This window comes from Rhineura floridana, chromosome 5, assembly GCF_030035675.1.
Source record: "Rhineura floridana isolate rRhiFlo1 chromosome 5, rRhiFlo1.hap2, whole genome shotgun sequence".
NCBI lineage: Eukaryota > Metazoa > Chordata > Lepidosauria > Squamata > Rhineuridae > Rhineura > Rhineura floridana.
Window position 1 is genome coordinate 75,289,407 of NC_084484.1, and position 17,329 is coordinate 75,306,735.

At 42.3% G+C, this 17,329-nt stretch overlaps 1 protein-coding gene across 7 annotated transcripts in view; it reads right to left on the reverse strand.

Moving 5' to 3' along the window:
* Positions 1-17,329, reverse strand: part of PIR (pirin) — a 43,048-nt gene that overhangs the window by 14,390 nt on the left and 11,329 nt on the right. For all 7 annotated transcript variants that reach the window (XR_009762757.1, XM_061627179.1, XM_061627178.1 and 4 more), the window contains 3 exons: positions 13,517-13,600; positions 12,195-12,401; positions 381-465 (listed from right to left, as the gene is read on the reverse strand). Coding sequence is in view for 6 of the 7 variants with exons in the window: in XM_061627179.1 (XP_061483163.1) it covers positions 381-465; positions 12,195-12,401; positions 13,517-13,600 (376 nt within the window). In the remaining variant the exon portion in view is untranslated. The remainder of the gene's footprint in view (positions 1-380; positions 466-12,194; positions 12,402-13,516; positions 13,601-17,329) is intronic.

A 17,329-nucleotide genomic window follows, 5' to 3' on the forward strand; every position in this document is an offset into this window, starting at 1 on the left:
CATGCAAAATAGCACTTAAGGTATTTCACAGGGTAAAAAGGCTTAAGCACACAATCAAAAATGGAAGTTAAACAGAAAAATACTAAGCTTTTAGATGTTCTTAGTTCAGTTAGTTGTGATTGTGATTGGCTGACTGGGAAAACAGAGATTCTGCCTTAATAGAAAAAGACCTTGAAGATGCAGTATTGCATTTTGTTTTACATGCCTGTGCCCACTCTGCAAAACTCACCCTAGTTGCAAGCAGCCCACAAAATCAAAACACATTCCATGTTAAGAATTCATCCCATAATAAGATACCATTAATGAGATTCAGATCCAAGAATTATCATTTAAGCTGCTCCAAATTCCATTTTTGACTAGATGAAGGAAATGTTTCCTACCTTTGGGAACAGACTGTGCCTGTTTCGTTCCTTTGTCTAACTTGAAATCCAGATACAGTGTTGGCGTGCGAGTATACACCTTAGACTGGACACAGAACAGCAAAAAGAAACATTTAGATTTCAAGAGGAGGAAAATGGGCTGGCAGCATAGACCTCATCAAAGCAATCAAGGATTTCACCAGCAGTGCATTTTGATGGAGGAAAAACCTGTCAATGGCAACTGATCATGATGGATGTACACTACCTCCAGAATCGGCGGGAATCCTACACATATCTGCTCAGAAGTAGGCCCTACTGAATTATTTTTATGCAACAACATATAGGCTTGCAGCCTAAATACAGTGCCTTCCAAAAGTAATCAGACCCCTGACCAATGATCTCATATTATTGAATACAGACGGTACATTGCAATTTTGTTCTGTATATTTTATTTTGAAACACTGAAACTCAAAATCAATTATTGTAAGGTGACATTTGTTTTATGCTGGGAAATGTTTGTAAGAAACATAAAAACTGAAACATGTTGCTTGCATAAGCATTCAACCCGTGTTGTGGAAGCTCCCAGTTTACACAGATGAAAGAAATTGTCCTATTGAGGACACAATTACCCTACCATTGGCCTCCATCTGTGAACCATTAAAGTTACTATCACATTGTCAGGATAAAACCCCCACGGTTGAAGGATCATTGGTCAGGCTGTGGATCTGAAGGAAAATGAAGACCAAAGAGCATTCTACAGAAGTGAGACATAATGTTATACAAATGCATAGATTAGGAAAAGGGTACAAAATAATATCCAAGTGTTTGGATATCCCAGTGAGCACAGTTGGATCAATAATCAGGAAATGGAAGCTGCATCACACCACCCAGGCACTGCCAAGAAAAGGCCATCCCTCAAAACCCAGTGCTCGAACATGAAGGAGACTTGTGAGAGAAGTCACTGAGAAGCCAACAATCACTTTGAAGGAGCTAGAGTTCAGTAGCTGGGAGTGGAGCAGTCAACCACACCAAGAGCTCTGCATAACAGCGGCCTGTATGGGAGGGTGGCAAGAAAGAAGCCGTTACTCAAAAAGTACCATCTGAAAACACATCTCGAGTTTGCCAGAAAGCATGAGAGTGCCCCAGCTGCAATGTGGGAAAAGATTCTGTGGTCAGATGAGACCAAAACAGAGCTTTTTGGCCAAAACTCAAAGCGCTATGTGTGGCACAAACCTAACACTGCCCATCTCAAGACACGCCATCCCTACAGTGAAGTATGGTGGTGGCAGCACCATACTGTGGGGATGCTTCTCATCAGCAGGAACTGGGCATCTTGTTAAAATTAAGGGAAGAATGGATGGACTAAAATACAAGGAAATACTGCAAGAGAACCTGCTTCAGTCCACTCAAAAACTGAAGCTTGGGAGGACATTCACTTTTCAGCAGGACAATGATCTCAAGCACAAGGCAAAAGCAACATTGTAGCGGCTCAAGAACAAAAAGGTGAATGTCCTACAGTGGCCCAGTCAAAGTCCTGATCTCAATCCCATTGAGAATCTGTGGAGCTCTTTGAAAATTGCAGTCCACAAGCAACATCCAACCAATCTGAATGACCTGGAGTGAATCTGCCAAAGAATGGGCCAAAATCCCTCTGACACTGTGTGCAGAGCTCGTACATATCTATCCCAAAAGACTTAAAGCTGTTATTGCAACGAAAGGTCGCTCTACCAAATATTAATGTGCGGGGGTTGAATAATAATGCAAGCAACAAGTTTCAGTTTTTTATGTTTCTTACAAACATTTCCCAACATAAAACCAATGTCACCTTACAATAATTGATTTTGAGTTTCAGTGTTTCAAGATAAAATATCATACAGTCCGTAATTACAACGTACCATTTGTAATTCAATAATATGGGAGCATTGGTCAGGGGGCTGATAAATTTTGCAAGGCACTGTATATATAAATAAGTACACTCTCTAAACACTTACAATCCACCTCAGTGCAACAGTTGAGTTCAAAAGAATGAATGAAACTTTATTTTTACCCCACCCTTTTTCCAAACTGGAACTCAGGGCAGCTTACAAATAAAACTACATGTAGTTAAAAGCATACAAAAACATACAATTAAAATATAATTAAACTATACGCAACCTTAAAACCATGAAACAGGCACTTAAAATACTAAAAAACAATTTAAAATAATACAAATAATGGCATAAAACAATAAAACAAAACTTGTAGAGTCCAATCCTAAACACTTTCTATCCCAAAAGCCTGTCAAAATAAAAAAGTCTTTACTTGCCGACGGAAGGATGGCAAGGAGAGGGCCATTCGTGCCTCCTGAGGGAGTTCCAGAACCTAGGAGCAGCCACCGAGAAGGCCCTATCTTGCGTCTCCACCAATCGCGCTTGCGAAGGAGTTGGGACTGAGAGAAGGGCCTCTCCTGAAGATCTCAGGGCCTGGGCAGGCTCATATAGGGAGATACGGTCTGACAAATAGCCTGGACCTAGGCCGTATAGGGCTTTATAGGTCAAAACCAGCACTTTGAATTGTGACCAGAAACAGACCGACAGCCAGGGGAGCTGTTGTGACAAGGGAGTTGTATGGTCCCTGTAACCAGCCCCAGTTAACACTCTGGCTGCAGCTCTTTGTACCAGTTTAAGTTTTCAAACAGTCTTCAGAGGCAGCCCCATGTAGAGCACGTTACAGTAATCTAAACGGGATGTAACTAAGGCATGCATCACCATAGTCAAATCAGGCATTTCCAAGAACAGGTGCAGCTAGCACACCAGTCTTAACTGGGCAAAGGCACTCCTGGCCACGGCCGAGACCTGGGCCTCCAAGTTCAGAGCTGAGTCCAGTAGCACATCCAAACTGCGAACCTGTGTCTTCAGGGGGAGTGTAACCCCATCCAGCACAGGCTGAATCCCTATTCCCTGATCTGCCCTTTGACTGACTAGGAGCACCTCTGTCTTGTCTGGATTTAGTTTCAATTTGTTCGCCCTCATCCAATCCATCACCCAGGCACTGGTTCAGGACCAGGACAGCTTCCTTGGCTTTAGGTGGAAAGGAGAAATAGAGTTGGGTGTCGTCCACATACTGATGACACCGAACCCCAAACCCCCAGACAACCTCTCCCAGTGGTATCATGTAGATGGTAAATAACATGGTGGACAAAACTGAACCCTGAGGGACCCCATAGGTCAACGGCCAAGGAGTCAAACAGGAATCCCCCAGCACCACCTTCTGAGTTCATCCCTCCAGAAAGGAATGGAGCCATCTTAAGACAGTGCACCCAAGTCCCATCCCAGCAAGGCGGTCCAAACGGATACCATGGTCGATGGTATCGAAAGCTGCTGAGAGGTCCAGTAGAACTAACAGGGACACACTTCCCATGTCCAGCTCTCTGCGTAGGTCATCCACCAAGGCGACCAAAGCTGTCTCTGTCCCGTAGCCAGGCCTGAAACCAGACTGAAATGGATCCAGATAATCCATTTCATCCAAGAATCTCTGGAGCTGGGCAGCCACCACACGCTCTATTACCTTGCCCAAAAATGGAATGTTGGAGACTTGCTGATAATTTCCCATTATAGAGGGATCCAGGGAGGGCTTTTTCAACAAAGGCCTTACAACTGCCTCTTTTAGGCACATTGGGATTCTGCCTTGTTGTAAGGAGGCATTTACCACTCCCCTCACCCACTCGGCCAGTCCCCCTCTGGCACTCTTAATGAGCCAGGAAGGGCAAGGATCTAGCAGACATGTGGTGGCTCTCGCCTCTCCAAGGATCTTGTCCACATCCTCAGGCTGTACAAATTGAAGAGAATCCATTATTATTGGACAAGCAGGAGCCAAAGTTACATCCCCTGAAACTGTGTCAATTTTAGAGTCGGAGTCAGAGCGAATCTAAGCGACTTTATCTGCAAAGTGCCATGCAAATTCTTGACAGCGGGCTGTTGAGTGGTCTATATTACCCTCCCGGGGACCAGAGTTTAAAAGACCCCTGACCACTCAAAACAGCTCCGCTGGACGGCTCCCAGCAGACGCAATGGTGGCAGAAAATAAAAGTTTCTTCTTAGCCCGCCCTGCCACTGAGTAGGCCTTCAGATTGGCTCTCTTACAAATCATTTAAAAGACTTGCTTTACTATCAAGTTTTTGACTTTATGGAAAAAGACTTCTTCAAACTTAAAACAGGGGTGGGAGAAAGGGGTAAAGAAAGGAATAACTGGTATGGCAATTGTGACAAAAGGCAAATTCCATCCTGTGGATTATTAAGAAAGGGACTGAAAATAGAACTAGCAGGATTGTACTCTCCTTATGGTGCAGCTGCATTTTAAATGTGGTCTGGAGTTGTCTCAAAAAGGATGGTGAAGAGGTGGAAAATGAGACTCAGAAGAGACTTCACGAGAGCAACCAAAATGATCAGGAGATAGAATGAAGTACTTCTACACACAGTGCATATTTTATGGAATTCACTGCCTTAAGATGTGATGAGGGGGCCAATAGTTTGATCTTTAGAATGGGATTAGACAGACTCATGAAGAGTAAGTCAAAAGAGAAGCAGAGTTAGCAAGGTTGACAACAAAAAAAGGATGTCTACTAATGGTTACTAACCATAATGGCATTGTATTTCATCTTTTAGCTGCAGAATAATAATTGTGAGTGAAGGGGCGAAATAAGACGAGGACACATCAGATTGGGTTGAACAAGGGCCACTTTATTAAACTATACAAAAAGACCTTTTAAAGTGACCTGCAGAGGGAAACTTAGGTGTGGAACTATCTATAAGCAAGCATCTTGCCATACAGCTCACGGGCGACCAGCCCCTGCTTGGGACAAGGGCAAGCCCCATCTGCTTACCCCTTCCGCCAGCCACACCCAGTAGGTGAGTAGGGGGGCCTTCTCAGGTCACCCCCCCCGGGGCCGCACAACCCTCGGGTGGATGAGTTAAGTTGGCCCCAAAAGCAGCCCATATCCTGCCCTCAAGCCGCAAAGCTCTGACAGACAGGCCTCTGGAACCGCCAATCACCTCCAAAGGTGCCTAAGGGGGCCACCGAGCTGTCCTTACCTATTTCCCTTTCCGCACCTTCCCACACCACTGCCCCAATTATAAACTGCCCTCCTAGGGCAATTAAACTTCAACCATAACAAAATAGCCAAATTAGCCAAATTCACCTATTAATCACAACGCCCCCTAACCCGATTCCATCCCACTCTCACAGTGTGGAGTAGGCAAAAAACCTGCCCGCCAAACAAGGGTGGGCAGGGTAAAAATTCCTACTTGGTCCCGAAGCGACCACTGAACACACTATAAGAGAGGGAGGGCAGGGTGGGCGTCGCTCGTTGAAAGAGGAGGTAGGAGGGGCGGCCTGGCCTTAAATAGGCCCATGGCCCCTCCCCTCCCTGCCGCACGTCACGAACGTTGCCCTTAACGAAGATGGCCGCGGCAGCATCGCTCCCTCCTCGCAACTATGCCCCGCTTATCCATGCTACGCAGGTAAGTGGGGCTTCATATAAAACTAATTTTAACAGGCTTAAAACATTATGGGGAAATACTATATTATTATATGTGCAAGTCAGTCCTACTAGGAATGTCTGGAGAAAATAGGTTTACTCTAAATAGATTTATAGGCAAAAAGAGCACAAAAATATTTCTCTCTCTGTCTTTACCAGTGTTTCAGTAACCTAATCCCCCAAACCCACACAGACTTTATTGGACTCAGCAGGGATAACAGGGATTAATTTAGCGAAGAGAATAACCTCTCACCCCTAGAGGTGTTCCTTTTGGGCAAGAGCTGCATTTTAATCACTGAGTAACGCAAGAGGTCTTCAGACAGTGTGGTCAGCATTTTTGTGAGACATGAGAACTGTCACAGTGACATATTTGAATGCAACATGAATAAAACAAAATAAAAAAACCTCCATGCTCTACAATAATCTTTACAATTAATAATTTCCATGCTATTTCATACACGATATAAAAACATAAGGGCAGCCCTGCTGGGGGAGACCAAAGACCTCTCTAATCCAGCATTCTGTACTCCCAGCATTCAACCAGAGGCCTATGGGAAGTCCAAAAGAAGGACATGAGTGCAACAGCCCTCTCCTGCTCGTTATCTGCAACAACTGGTATTCAGGGGCATACTGCCTCCGATACTGGAGGCAATATAGTCATTGTGGCTAGTAGTCACTGACAGCCTTATCCTCCATGAATCTGTCCAATTCCCTTTTAATACTGTCCAGGCTGACTGCCATCATTACATCTTGTAGGCTTGCAGGGGTCAGACTGTGCTGGGACCATCCAGGGCAGCTTTTCCCAATTAGTGGGCCACCAGATGTTGTTGGACCACAACTCCCATCAGCCTCAGCCAGCATTGCCAACGGTCAGGAAAGATGGGAATTGTGGTCCAACAACATCTGGTGGCCCACTAGTTAGGAAAGGCTGATCCAGGAGCAAGCTTTTTCCACCTGCCTTGCCCCTTCACCCTGCTCTTTCTGACATTTTTCTGGGGACTGCCATTTGCCAGGAACATTAATGTATTTGGCATTTAGGGTTTTTTTTAAAAAATGTGAAGTTTTCACTGTCCTAAATTTTTGCAATTTTTTTTCTTGCTTGTATTTTGTATTTATGCGTATTTTTTGTGAGCTGCCTTGGGGGCCTTTTTGGCCAAAAAGCGGCATAGAAATAAACTATAATATACCATGTTGTGGTAGCAAATTCCACAGTTTAACTATGCACTGCATGAAGTCCTTCTTCATATCTGCTCCGAATCTCCCAACTATCAACAATTGGATGACCCTGAATTATAGTATTATGAGAGAGAAAGAAAATCTCTCTATCCACTTTGCTACATTTACCCAACAAATTCCCTATATTGCTGTCACTTGCAAACCAGAAAATCTCAATTATTTTTATTATGGGCATTGGTAAAGCTCTTAAAACTCCCAGTGCAGAGATGCCCTAAAGGCATCAGATGAAAAGTGCATTAATGAAACACAAATTACATTTCTTCAATGATGATTACCTCCAATTATTTTAGGTCATCTCCTGATAGCATACCATAAACTTACATCAAACTACAGCTCAAATCCATTTTGCCTTCTTATTACAAGAGAATTGCAATTCTTGGAATGAGAAAGCAAAAAGGGAAAACCAGTTCCTCCCAAACAAGAAATATCAACTTGTGGTTTCTTGTACTTCAATCAACATACAAATTGTAATCTTGGGTTAGGAAATGAACAAGTGGAAATGCATTATGTTGAATTTTTAAAAGTGTTTTCTGGAAATAAAAAAGCTTTAAATCAAAAATGCCTTTTAAAACAATACTGTGAAGTACTTATGGAAAGATTTGAAGCCACATGGTGAAAGAATATATGTCTACTTTGGTATGCAAACCCCACTTTGACTCATCTTGCATACATTTTGTTCCGTTACACATGGTAATAAACCACCAACATGAAAATGGTTCAGTAAGTCAGCTTCAGCACGCAGAAAGATAATTTATGCCAAATTTGTACTAGAAAGGGCAGTGACTTCCCATTGATATGAACACAATTTCATTAGGCCAGGCAGCTTACATGTGGCAGTGATTTGTCTTCATAATGAATAACACATTGGCTAATAAAAATCGAGGGAGGAATGTGAGAAGGTGATAAAATTAAAGTCTTGTAATTGGAAAAGTTTCAGAAAAGTATGCAATGTTAAGTCATCCCTTGAGTTCGTGAAGAGCATTTATTGGAATTGCAGGCATACCTTCATTTTTAAATTGTGAATATGTGCATATGGTCAGAACTTGTTCTGTACCAATAGCTGGGTAACAAGTCATGTTACCCATATTGCTTGGTCTGTATTCCACACACTTCTAAGTAGATATTATAATAAAAGTGAGTAACTCAGAATTTCAGCCTGTGATTTGCCCCAATCCTAGACATATTTGCTGCCATATTTATACTGACATATGTGCAAGGGGATTTCGTGCTGGTGGCAACAGCAGCGATGCAGCTTTTGACTTTCATTGGCTGAACTGATGTGATGATATGGTATGCCCCTATTGATGAAGCCAAGAAACTGGAATAATGGACAGTAGCCACCTCCCTTTTACTATGGTGGCGGCAGCAGCTTTTAAATCACTGCTAAAGATGGAAGGCAAAACAAAAGCCTCACATTCCTACTTCAAACCTAATGTGCAAAGATGAACCTTACTGGCTGCCTTATGCCCCAAGTTTGACTGTAATCATGAGCTGCGAACACACCATACATTTAAAGCATATTGCTTCTCCCAAAGAATCATGGGAACTAGTTTGCCCTCACAGAGGTACACTTCCCAGCACCCTTAACAAGCTACAGTTCCCAGGATTCTTTGCTTTCAATGTATGGTGTATATGCAGACATTATATATTTCTGCACTGCCAAATCATGTTTGTAAACCCTGTGTTGCCATAGCTCTTGGTATATCCCACCAGAAGCACTTACATCAGTCCTGCATAACTGGGTGGCCCAGCAAAGCAAACACAGCTCATCAGCTCCTGTTTTGGCCACCAATGGCTGGGTAAACCTCTTTTTGCTATTTGTCCAAGGCTGATGGGCTTACCATATCCGGCTTACAAGTTGTATATGCTGTGATGGGTCACAAAATCGTGTACACTGAATTAGTTGTTGTGGCAACAGGGTTTTAAGTATGGGCCCATTAAACACTTGGAAAATACTATAAATAGTATTTTATACCTCACAGCATGCACAAAGTGGTAAAGTGTTCTCTATATGGTCGATTTTTTTTCTAGGAGCTGACAAATATCTAGTATAATAAAATGAAGTTTACTAGAGCAATATTGTTTTCTATACTCCAGCTTTAAAAACACTTTTTCTTTGTTGTAGAATATTACAGTTCCCAGGTAAGTAAATATTAAGTGCCACAATCCACAGATCACTCGAGGGCTCTACTTTAATGGGCCCTTCCTCTCCCAAGGTTCTTTGGTTTACACAGCAACTGCAGCCATTCCCAGAGTTCATTGCTGCTAGGCATCTAAACCCAAGTGCTGACATCATAGGTTGGCATGCTGAGTCTGCAGAATTTTTCTCCCAAGTAGGCTACCTCTCTGCATCTGGAGCTTCATATCAAGCGCCTGAGCAACTGCCTTTACCCAGAAGTAGCATTCATCACCCAAACAATGATGTTTATCAAACAGTCAGTGGCAGATTGCGGATAGGATGCAGATTGTTCCAGTGCTTTAGGTGTGCAAATAATGAAGCTTTAATTTCACTATGAAACTTTTCTGAGTTCTTCCACTTGGAAGATGTTCAGCAACTTTGTAAATAATGAAGAAAGCAGTGCAGATAATATATGTCAAAACCAGTAAAAATTGCTTCTCTAGTACCACACCTTCTACATGTAATATTTTTAAAGCATCACCGAATGTGTGTTTTTTCTTAGCCTTACCAGGTAATATCTGAATGATAAAATGGGTTATGTTCCTCCTAGACATACCAGACTGTGGTTTGGACTGCAGTGGTCAACAAGGAATCTGGCCTGAGTTACAGAGCTTAGGCAGCAGAAGTAGAACATCTAAAAGTCATCCTGTGAGAAGTTAGAACAGCCTCAGTCACCCTCTCCGAATATGCGGCTGAACAATTGGAAACAAATATATATATGTACAGACTGTGGAGCAGACGGGTGTTTTAAAGTGGATGAATCAAGAGAAAAGAAACCAGTTGACTTCCATGACATAACACTTCAAGGATACAGATCAGGTTTTCTCAGAATCTCCCACTCTATTCATGTTTGGTAATATTCTCATTAGAATTCTCACCAAATGCTACAACGGGAATAAGAAATAAGACTGAACAGCCTCTAAGTGAGGAGTGGACTACGGAGGAATGCTTGGGTAAGACAACCCATCTGCCTCTATGTAGTCAAAGGCTCAGTTAATAAAACAAAGAAGTGGAATGTGAAGGCAGAGCAGAGAGGTCAGGGTTCAGCTCCAAAAATGAGGGGTGGGCTTAAGTGTTCTGTGTGGGGCCAGCTGGAACTGGCTTAGCAAACTGTGCAGCTTGTTTTTCCTTTGTAACCTTTTCTGATTGGAAGTGGATGTTGGTTCACTGCAAGAACAAAAACGTCCAGCTTCCTTTGCAAGCCACATTCCAGTATATCACCACGGCATGCCTTAACATTATATAGGATGAGATTTGCTCACTTATTGTATGTGGTTCTAGAATGGGACGAAGCAAGGCAGCTTATAAAATACCTAATAAAAACCTTGCTTCAGATACCAAGATTATAGTCCTTGAGACTCAGCCACCTCTGACAAGACCCTAGCTCCCTTTTCCGTAAGTACTTGCCACCACGGCTTGACTACAGGAAGATTTAAATGACTCTTTCTTGAAAGCAAAGTATTATTAATAATAATTTATCCATCTCATAGCATCCCATTCACAGTAAAAACTATTTCAAGCAAGATAAATAAAATAGATAAAATCCCATGCAATTATATTCTCTTAAACTAATAGTTTAGATCCTTACAAATTACAGCTGTAGGCTGACAGGGATGCTTGTTTTGCACTTGCTTTGTTTGACCTTACATAATTAACTAGCTGAAACATGTAACTTCAATGAATTGGAATTTTAAGCATACGACAGGTTGAAGGTGTGGCTGAGGAAAACACACAGCCAAAACACATTCGCTAAAGACATTGATGGTGTCTCCTCATCAGCTGTTGTTTCCAGCAGATGTCTTGGGTAGCCTTTCCCAACCCAGTACTTTCCCGATGGCATCAGATATAGGGTTGCCAGGTCCATGGCCTGAGACTGATCCTGTATCTTTAGAAGAGAGTCAGCCAAGTGCAGGTGTTCTTGCAACTCTGTAATGGGAAAAACCACAAGGTGGAATTCTCCCTTCCCCCTGCACAACTTTTAAAGATACAGAAGACCTCTTGGAGGCTGGGCCTGGCAACAAAAAGGTCTTCTGTATCTTTAAAAGTAGTGCAGGGAGAAGGGAGATTTCACCTTGTGGTTTTTCTCATTACAGAGTTGCAAGAACACCTGCACTTGGCTACCTTTCTCTTCTCCTAAAGATACAGGATCAGTCTCAGGCCATGGACCTGGCAACCCTAATCAGATAACAACTCCCATCATCCCTAACCAGAGGCCATACTGGCTATGGCTGAGAGGCACTAGTGGCCCAAACATGTGGAGGTTTGGGAAAAGCTGTTCAGTACACACCTCATTGAGGTAGTATTCATCACTGGGCTCCATTGCAGGAATGTTGTGTGGGAAGTTCCTACCTCTCTGTAAAATTTATCTCAATTACTTGGCCATCATGAGCAACAGTGCTTCCTTTCCATACAGCAAATCTGTTCAGGAAAAGGTGGAAGACCTTGCTGCACCACTGCAGCCCTTTCTTGCAAGCAAATCTAAGGTGTGAAGGGGGAAAAGAGAATAGGCCACAGACCTTCCTTACAAGCAGATCCTCTTGTATGTAAAGGAGTGTCCACATAACTCCACTTCCTCCCCTCTCCTGCCACAAGACTGGCTTTCCAAGGAAGGGCATCAGAGTGGATCCCCTTCCCCAGCAGCATGTGGACTACACACATGCAGAGTGGCACAGGAACTTACTCAAAAATCTTACTGCTCTATGTCAGGGAAAGAATAGTCATTCACAAACTCCCTTACCCCCACCCCAGCTTAAAACTTCCCAAAGGTTTAACACTTTTCAGGAGGAGAAGTTAACTTTAAAAATTCTGAGGGTGTTCCTATTAAACCATAAGATAATTATCAGCACTATTCATATTTTAAGAAGAGCCTGCTCTTTGCTAGCTTGTCAGGATTTTTTTTTTTTACCTTTACGCCCAGTGCCTCTCCTGAAATGACAGATACAGTCACACCATTGTGTGAAGGTTTGGGTATTTCTTCATTTTTCAGTTCTTGGTATTGAGGTTCAACCATTTTCTCAGAGCTCCTCAGATTGACCCAAAGCTGTAGGCCATGGGCTGGCTCCTCAGAGCAAGGCATCTCTGCATGGAGTATACCACGGCCAGCCGTCATCCACTATATGCAAAAAAAAGAAAGGAACAGGTGAGAGAATCATAACATTTTGCTTTGTAGAAGCTGCAATGAAGCGTAAACCACAATTCCTACCCCCCGCACACACAAACACATTCCAAAATGCACACATATACACACATGATCTAGTGTTTTGCTCAAAGATAGCAACCTCATCTTAAATTGTTTAGCCAATGTGCTACAAGATGCAAAAATAGAGGTCTAATTATTTGTTATGCTAATAGCTAAAAATATTCCATGAGTTTTAATTAGTTTTTTGAGTAGAATGGAGCAGATTTGGAAGTATTAACATCTGCAACAGGTGTGGCTAACCTGTGGCCATCCAAGATGTTGGTGGACTCCATCTCCCATTCGACCCAGCAGGCACAGCCAATGATTAGGGATGATGAGAGTTGGAGCCCAGCAACATCTGGATGGCCAAAGTGTAACTATCCCTAATTTACAACAATGGTCTTTACTCTTTTCAGATCCAGGATCCATCTTTAATTCCAAACTGCTGAACTGAATCCACTTTAATCCTTCTCTCTTTAGGATGACAAAATGCAGAGGAGGGCAAATCTCCTGTATGGAAGAGGGTGTTTGGCAGACACAGTTTGCCAGGAAGGGATAGGAAGTGCACTGACAAAATCCCCTCTTCTGCAAACATTTAAAGGCACAGGAACCCTACTATCCTCCTCTGTATCTGGATAACTCCCTCACCTCATCTCTCTCAAACAAGCATACAATAGTGGTGGTACCGCCATTAAAACCTATATTAGACTGGAGTGCAGCCCACTTGTGAGTCCTGATCTACCTACTGAAGTCCAAGTGGATTACACTAAGGGTATAGAATCTGAGACCCTCCAGATGTTGCTGAACTACAACTCCCATCACCCCTGCCATTGGCAATGCTGGCTGGGACTGATGGGAACTGAGTCCTACAACATCTGAAGGCCACAGGTTCCCCAACCCTGGTCTACAAAATCAGTTTGCCAGACAGATGACAAAAAGAAATGGGTTACAAAACTGCTCATCTTCCAAATCAAATTTGAAGCGAAAGGACAGGATAGGAAAACACTTCATTCAGAAAAGCACCCTCAATTCTCAGCACTTTTGCATACCTGCAGATCTCCTGGATTCAGTCTACCTGCATGGCCACAGAAGTCTTCATGGGCCATGGATCCACCTGCCAGTAGATATGTTACCTGAAAAAGAGACGTTTAGAATATCTAGGATGGTAGGCAACAAGGGAGTGAAACTGGGCCATCCTAAGTGCAAAGCACGTGTTTACACTGCGGCAGATTTTAGACTTTGACCTCAGCTCACATGCATGAAGGTAGCAATCTCACTTCCACTCTCTTCAACCTACAGCATGGGCAGTTGACATGTGAAGCAGATGCTGCAAGAGGCAGAGGGAGAGGAGGGTTTGTGACATTCCCAAACAGGAGCAGGAGGGCCTATGGCCATTCATACAGACAAGTCTATGGTGCTGCCCTTTCTCCATCATAGCACTACACCTGCTCCCTGGCTTGGAAGACTAGGAGGAAAAACCACTCCAAGAATGGAAAGCTAAATATGTATTGTAGCGTGCACATCTTTTATTTATACTTAAATGATTTATAAACCACTTATTATTTAAAAGTCTCTACGCAGCGTCTGAGCCGTTTTATAATTATGTACAAACTTACTCAGCAAGTGTAGCAAGAAGAAATCCTTTTTAAAAATAAAACAAAATATGGCACCATGGTTCTGCTTGTTTCCTGTGTGGAGCCCCTTGAAGCTTCTGATCAAATTCCAATCAAGTACAGATGCTTATTTTTTCTAAGTATGATATATTTGTATGGGCATATATATGGAATATGACTGATTGATTGGGTTTATTTATATGCCACCTTTCCACAGTTATCTGTGCCCAAAGAGGCTTACCACAAACACTCAAAATAAAAGCACTGGGGTAGGGGAGAGAAGTCAATTTACAAAACATAGCAATAAATTCAAATAAAACAAAAACAAACAATTTAGCAAACATAAAATAAATTCAATATTACAAAATAAATAATCTAGACTTAAATACGTAAGTACAAAGAAGAAAGCCAACAGAGCTCCAGATGTGCAATCCAAGGAGCCTCAGCAGCTGACTTAAATCTACTTCAGAGGGAAGGGAGTCAGCTCACCAGGCCAGATGACTTACTCCCTCTTCTCTCCTCCACAGGAGACCAACAGCAGCAAAATGGAAATGCTGGGGATCATGAACGATGTAAGGAAAAGGACATTGCACTATGCTTACATTGTTATCAACTAGAGAACTAGAATAAGGAAATTCCAGTGTTTTAAGAACAGAAAAGTTACTCTAAATATTTTTGAATCTCCATCCTTGCAACATACTCTACACACACATTACTCTGGTTATCTGGCAGGTGTCTTGTCTAATATTGAGAAGAGCAGAGAGAAAACAAATGTACTGACACTTAAAGAGGATAGCAGCAGGCACTATTTTTTTTTTAAAAAAATGCCTACTTTTCTAGGGCTTCGAGGAGGATAGAACCTGTGATAAACCTGGTCCAGTATATACCCAATTCAAAAGTTAGTAGGTACCTTATCTAAGTCAGCTCCTTTGGTGATCTTGTTGTATCGTAATTTGCATTGTTGCCTGTTTCCACATTTAATTGGCAGATGTTCAAGCAACCAATGCAGCCAGCTGTCTCAGTGGGGCATGGGTTGAATTTAACCCTTTGTTCTTAAATAGTTGATCTGTGAAACTGTGACATTTTTGAAAGGGATCTATGGCTGTAGGATAGGTAAGGATAGCAGCATAATAAGAAAACACAGGACAAACAATGCAGAAGGACAGGGCAACAACTATCACATCACCAACATTTTGATGTTTGCCACCCTGAGCTCCTTTGAGAGGAAGGGCAGGATACAAATTTAATAACTGCCTTGAGTAAGAACAAAACAGCCTGCTGGATCAGACCAAAGGCCTGCCTCATCCAGCATCCTATTCTCACAGTGGCCAACCAGATGCTTATGGGAAGTCCACAAGCAGGACCAGCGTACAATAGCGCTCTCCCCACTTGCCCACCCGAGCAGCTGGTATTCAAAGGCATCCTGCCTCCAACAGTGGAGGTAAAACAGAGGCCACTCTTCTGTGCCAAGTGAATCAATACCATTTTGCCAGTGCACACATGAAAAGCTGATGCTGCAACTGGGTTGCAAGTAGGGATGTGCTAGAATTCCAGCCAATTTGGATTTGGTACCAAATTTTCCATTAACTACTTCACTTATTTTCTATCATCATGGATTGGATTTTTATGTAGTGATTCTCTGAGACCATTTTAGAAAACTGTTTTCTATTTTTAAAAAATCCACCTGTAAAATATCAATATTAAGAACAATAATTTAATCTATATCTCCTTTAACATCAATATTTTCTTTTAAAATACCGACATTTCCTTTAAAAATATCAATATTAATATCGATATTTTTTCCAAAGGAAAAAACAAATCAGTAAAAGCAGCAGCTAGAGAATTCCAATAGATATCACACAGGTCAACAGAATGCTTTTGAACGAGCACCAGCTAACGGATCCTATCCCTAGTTGCAAATCAGAAAAATGGCCACAAACCAGGTAAATAAAAAGACGGAAGGACACCCAGCAAATACTAGAATGCAACATTGTCCAAAATGAGCGCATCTTATCCAAGCTGTCAGTCCATGCTATTGAAGTATTTGAGGCTGCGTAGACAGTAACGTATACCATCCTTGAAACCATTAACAAGGAAGAAAAGTAACTCCAATTTACTTATAATACAGATATAGACGTACTTTACAGACTGAACATTTAGCTATTCCAGAAGCTTAATTTATCTGTGAGCCCACAGAAACAAAATGTACATATTTGATGAACAATGCCTTGGCTGTTCATAAAGTGTTCCCTTGTGAAAATCTGAATTAAAAGTTTACACAGTAATCCAACTAAATTAGCAATAGGATTTTCCCACCCACCTACCCCACCCAACTTGACTATGTCGCATTTGCAGAAAAATTACTCTGAAGACAGGGATTATAACTTAGCTCTGGCGAGGACTGGAGAAGCCCAGAATATGAGTAGGAAGTTCTCCCATTCACTAGCAAGGTGGGGTGAGGATTTGCCAATTTCCCTTTCCAATTTATCATCCTTCACACCACATCAAATCTCACACAGGAGGGACTCTCCCCACCACCACCAATCTTCAGGTGCAACATTTCAGGATCTACAGTGGGAAGGGTATCAGAAAAACCTTAGTGCATATGACTTTTTAGATCCCACTCTATGGCCTAGTTTACACATCAGTCTAAGCCAAACCATAGCTTAGAGTAAACAAGCTAGTGTGTGGGCTGCAGGAGAAGAAAATGCAGCTACTTTAGTCATCCACAGTCATTCTGCTACTGTGCTAAAATAAGCTACGGTTAGCTGAGCATATCATCCAAATCCAGACTCATAGTTTAGCTCTCCCAGACAAACCATAACCCATAAACATTAGGATAAACCTTGACTAGTCTAGAGAGAGCTAAACCACAAGCCTTGGTCTGGATGACATGCCAAGCCAAATTACGGCGTACCTCAGTGTGGCATAGGGGCATAATGAAAGGGGAGGTGCAAAGCAGTTCTGATCTCCTCTCCGGGAGCCACACATTGTTTAGCTTATCATGATATGTAAACCAGGCCTATCTCTCCAAATTTCTAAGTTAAGAATGGAGCTGCCACTTGAAAACACACACATCAATAAACACCAAAGTACCAGCAGGGAGAAAAGCTGAAGTCTTGGTATTCTTTCAAATTTTGATAAGAACCCAAATCTCACACATTTTAAAAGCCAAGATTGCTTCCCAGAAAGCACAGGCATCCCTTCTCTGTTGCAGCAGAACCTTGGCCCAACTCTTGTTCAAGGTAT